At 44.7% G+C, this 5,000-nt stretch overlaps 1 protein-coding gene across 1 annotated transcript in view; it reads right to left on the bottom strand.

Moving 5' to 3' along the window:
* The window catches only part of zc3h3 (zinc finger CCCH-type containing 3), a gene marked incomplete at its 5' end in the record, with an annotated part of 14,703 nt that overhangs the window by 2,685 nt on the left and 7,018 nt on the right, over positions 1 to 5,000 (bottom strand). Inside the window, 3 exons of the mRNA XM_076291473.1 lie at positions 82 to 213; positions 3,300 to 3,369; positions 4,066 to 4,224. Of these exons, the coding sequence (XP_076147588.1) occupies positions 82 to 213; positions 3,300 to 3,369; positions 4,066 to 4,224 (361 nt within the window). The remainder of the gene's footprint in view (positions 1 to 81; positions 214 to 3,299; positions 3,370 to 4,065; positions 4,225 to 5,000) is intronic.

Consider the following 5,000-nt stretch of genomic DNA (forward strand, 5'->3'; position numbering starts at 1 on the left):
AGTGTTGTAGTTGCTATATTTGTTATCGCATGTGCACTCTGTGTGTGTGTGTGTGTGTGTGTGTGTGTGTGTGGTGCTTACCTTCTCTCCTTGAGGGCAGTAGCCTCTTATGAAGTCCTGACATACGGCAGCTTTGCGTGACACGTAGACATGACTATAAGGGCAGCTGCTGTTATTGCAAATCCCTCGCAGATAGTACGAACACACCGGCATCTACACACAGATGGACAAAAGATAGCCAGTGAGAGTCAGTCAAGGACCAGAACAATCTGAAGTGAAAATAAGCGAGTAATCATCGTCATCATAATAACAGACTTAATGGAGAGTAAACAAATGATCGTAAGAGCCTGAATTAGGCCTGGTGAATAATAGAATGATCATAATAAGCTAACAAAAGAAAGTTAGATATTAATAATTTTAGCAATCTCAGTCTTAAGTTGGCATACTATAAAAAGAAGCACAGAGATTGGTTCTGATACAGTAAATATGTCTGGAGAAGTTAATTTGCTTCAAATGACCTGAAGCAGGGGAAAACCGGCCATCAGACAGCCTTGTTTTTCTTAACACCAAAGCGCTGCCAAAACTCCACTCTGGTTCCCACAGAAAATCAATACACGAGAAAGCCTCCCTTCATTCGGTTCATGACATTTAAAGGAAACACAATCTAAATTTGCTTATTATACCATAACTGATTCTTTGGAACAGACCACAAATCATAATCAACAATACAGTATTCCAGCATTAAGCAATATAAATGATGACGTCCTGTGCTCCAGTCATATTATGTAATTGCAAAAGGCAATAGCCTTTATGTACTTGAAATTCAGGGCAATTACATTTGACCTGTCAATTTAATTTTTTATCTAACTTATAAGGTTTGCTGATTATTGCAAGCTGGTAAAATCAACATATGCTTCTAATTCCACAGTTGGCGTCCTAAGGTAAATATCGTGACTAAGCAGACAGGTGTCAGTGACCTAGCATGCTAACCTTTGTCAAGTTTTTGTAAACAAGCCGTCTCAAGTCCTACAGCTAAGTAAGGCTGGGTCCAGAGACAGGCAGAGGACACTCATCATGTCATTTGTACTGGGATTTTGACATGGGACAAACTTGTTTTATGTTTATCATTATGTTTTTGGTATTTGGTGACTCACAGTATATTAAAGGAACCGTATGTAAGAAATGTATTTCAATTAATCATAAAATGGTCCTGATATGTCACTAGACATTAAGAAATCATGTTCATTTTAAATACTTATATCACTGACAACATTGTCATTTAAAAAGTGAAGTTGCAGCCCTCAACTGATGTTGATGTTGTCATGTTTTGGCCTGATGCGTCACCCTCCACCTATCTACTAATCACAAAGTCAGTAGTGTTTTGGCATCCGGGTTGCCAGCTCTGCCAGTCAGAGGGGAGGGGAAGGGGATACACCGCTCTACAGTAAATTTAAATGGCCTTGCATTTAGGTCCACGGGTAAGTGTACAAATATCAATGATGCAACTGATAATACAGACATACAAATGATTAATATACTTTTGATCACATATAAAGCGCTTAAACTATGCAGCCAGTGAAGGACAAGAATCTTGTTAATAGTCCCACGTCTGCTTGGTTGTAGCTCGCTTCAGCATAAGTGTGGTGTGTATGAGGGTGAGTGTGTTGGTGGCTGTGTATGTACTGTATGTGTCTGGATTTGTGTTTGTGCGATCCTGATATAACCCTGGCAAGGGCTGGTGGGGGTGGAGGGTTGGGGCGTTGGGTAAAGGAGTTGAGGGTGGTGAGTTGAGCCTCCTTAAGGGCTAGATGTCGGGCTGGGAGGGGTTGTTGTGTGGGGGAGGTGTGGGTCAGATCATTTCTGCCTAATTAACTGCTACAGAAATATTTACCCAGGCGGGGTAGCGGTACAGCACTTCTGATGGGTTTATGTGCAGGGGGTGGGCCCTCGCCCAGGGCACGGAGGCAGGGGGGCAGCGATGTGTGTGTGGTGGACGGGTGAAAGGAATGAGGAGAGGGGTGCAGTTTGGGGGTGGGGTGGGGAGGTTGTGGGGGTCTGGTTTCTGAGTTATTTGGGGGGCCTGGCCGAAGTGGGATCGGGTTCGGGAGCACGGCTAAAGTGAGATGGGCAGGATGGGCGCTGGAACGGGGCCCGTTGCAAGGGTCTGGACGAGGGGTTGGCGGTGGCGGGGGCAGGTGGAGGCTCCACCAAGAGCTGGAGTGGCCCGTTTAGGACACACGACAGCTGTCTCCTCAACGCCTACAGGCAAGACGGTGATGGGTGACACACAGGTGTGGATGAGGCTATGGGACCGTGTGTGTGTGTGGAGATTTGCATGAAGTATTTTCAAAACCCCAACAACTGCAACATAGTTTCACACAAACAGAAACTGACCCAGAGGTCAATAGTTCAACACTCTCCCTGACAGCCAGACCTGAGACATAACTAGGGCTGTCACTTTTGTGAAAAAATCCCGTTTGATTTTTGAGACATGAGTGTTTATTGAATCGATTGTAAAATCGCTTTTCATATGTCTAAAGACGTTTCCATTTTCAACACCAAATATAGGCCAATCCACGGACAACTAACAGGCATTAGGACGAACGTAAAGATGGCGCTTGAAGACGCACAAGCCAGCAATATTTCTGATGATTTATTAGCGTGAAGTTTTGTGCACAATGACAAACAGGAGTGCAACATTCTCGAAAAACAATAAGCAGAGTAGACTGCCATAACATCAGTGAAAAACATTACTGCAGGCTTCAACGTGGCTGTGTTTACGATTAAAAATGTCAAACAAATTTCGCCTACGTAGGAACTCACGACTGCACAGTTTGCATACCGCTTTGCCCTTTTCCATAGTTTGATCTACCCAATCAAACTATGGAGAAGTACAAAGCGGTATGCAAACTGTGCAGTCGTGAGTTCCTACGTAGGCGAAATTTGTTATTATCCTATAGTCCTTGTTTACATGTGTTTACAAGTGTACATATTTGGTTAAAATCGATTCCCTATTTTAGTTTTCGAAACTTGTGTTGGTTGGTCCAATCGTTTGTGCAATCGATTTTCAAACGTAAAGTGACAGCCCTACACATAACAGCATGTTTGTAAATCATTTTTTCCCCCCACAAAGCTTAATGGCCATTTTATTTTTTACACATTCTGAACCCTAATGTCCCATACACACGCTGCTGCACTGCAATGACACAGCTCTTTCAATCGACACACAGTTGTCAGTGACACACACACACATGCTGTGTGTGGGATGGACCCTTGGTCAGTTGAGCCGGTTAAGTTACCTTTTCTCTGGACACTCTGTGCGAGAAGGGGCAGGTGCCGTCCGTCTGCTTACACGTTCCGCGTAGGAACCTGGCACAAACCACAAACCCACTCCGACATAAATCATAATCATAAATCAAGAATAATCCCTGTCTGTCCCCCAGAAACATCTCAGGTCAGTGGGACGATGAGGCCGGGCCAATGGCATCAATAACTCAATCAATAAAATGTATTGTTTATCATGCAGTATCACCATGCAACATGGCCTCAATACACTTCACAACTTTAAAAGAAAATGAGACAAAACATACAACCATGTAACATGTTATATCAGTGATTTAGATGTCATCACAGCAGTGAGATAAAGCAGAGAACACGATACTCTTAACATGTTGGTGACACGAGCCATAGAGTGGACAAGTCTATATAATACATGACATTATATATTTCTATAGTTTACTAAATGTATAAAATACAACATTCCTATTTCTGGAGCATATGGGGATGCGTGTGTTTGAAAGATTTAGTGGTATGTAAGATGTGTATAAGATTACGTCCACATATTTCTGGGAACACGCATGTGTGAATGCTTGAGCGAAAGTGTGGTAGCCAGACCAACGGCTGCCGTGCATCACCCAGGTGGGTGCTACACATTGGTGGTGGTTAGTGAGGTTCCCCCTTCACTGTGAAGCGCTTTGAGTGTTGTGAAAAGCGCTATATAAATGTAATGTGTTGTTGTTGTTGTTATTTGCATCTCGGTGTGCGTTAACGGAGTGACTGATGTACCTGGTGCAGACGGCCACCTTCTCCGGGTCGTGGATGAAGGGACAGGCGGTGCCGCGGTTGCACTTGCCGAAGCGGTTGTAGTACATGCAGTACTGACGAGCCTGCTGCTTCTTCTGCTGGGCCTGACGGATGATGGCCAGACTCCTCTGGACCACACGGCTGCAAAACACACACACACACACACACACACACACACACAGTAAATACATAAGTTAACACATGAGTAAACACATAGACATACACACACAGATGGACAAAATGGCAGAGAGGCCATCAAAGGCATCATCACCAGCTGATCTAGGGAGACCAGAGTGAATAGATGCCAATGTGGACAGAGTTGGGAGAGAGTTGGGCAGAGAGATCAGACAGAAATCACACACCAGGGAGACAGACCAGTTAACACACACACTTATCAGTGGACATCAGCAAGACACACAAGAGTTGAATCAGATGACCGATCAGACAGGTGGGGCAGACGGTGGAGGAGGATCAGCTCTTGGAGATCCGTGTCCATCCTGCATAGTTTCTATCGCTCCCTACTCCAGCACTGCTGACCAAGCCCATCAGATAGATATTAATAACACAGAGGCCGAACGTTTGCAAACATTTTCGCAACGCAGGTTTCTGTTTGCCTTTGAGTTTTTGGCCAACGTTTTGCGAACACTCGCAAACGGTCTGAGGAGGTAATTCTCCGGGAACATAGAGTGGAGCTGGACGTGAGCTGGATGAAATGTTACTGCTACAATGGGCTGTTTACACCAAATCGGTCAAAATTCACTGTTTCAGAGAAAACTTGTTCGCCATGAACGTTCGCCACTGTTTGCCGAATTTCAACGCACCTCAGGTCTGAATGAGCTCCATCAGGTGAACACACTGGCCATAGAGAATCAAAGAGCACTGATGAGGGTACTTGGGGGGGGGGGGGGGGGGGGGTT

Source organism: Alosa pseudoharengus, unplaced genomic scaffold (assembly GCF_046254945.1).
Source record: "Alosa pseudoharengus isolate Yale_2024_CS ecotype anadromous, Long Island Sound unplaced genomic scaffold, YU_APseudo_1.1 YU_APseudo_1.1_scf_188, whole genome shotgun sequence".
Classification (NCBI taxonomy): Eukaryota; Metazoa; Chordata; class Actinopteri; order Clupeiformes; family Clupeidae; genus Alosa; species Alosa pseudoharengus.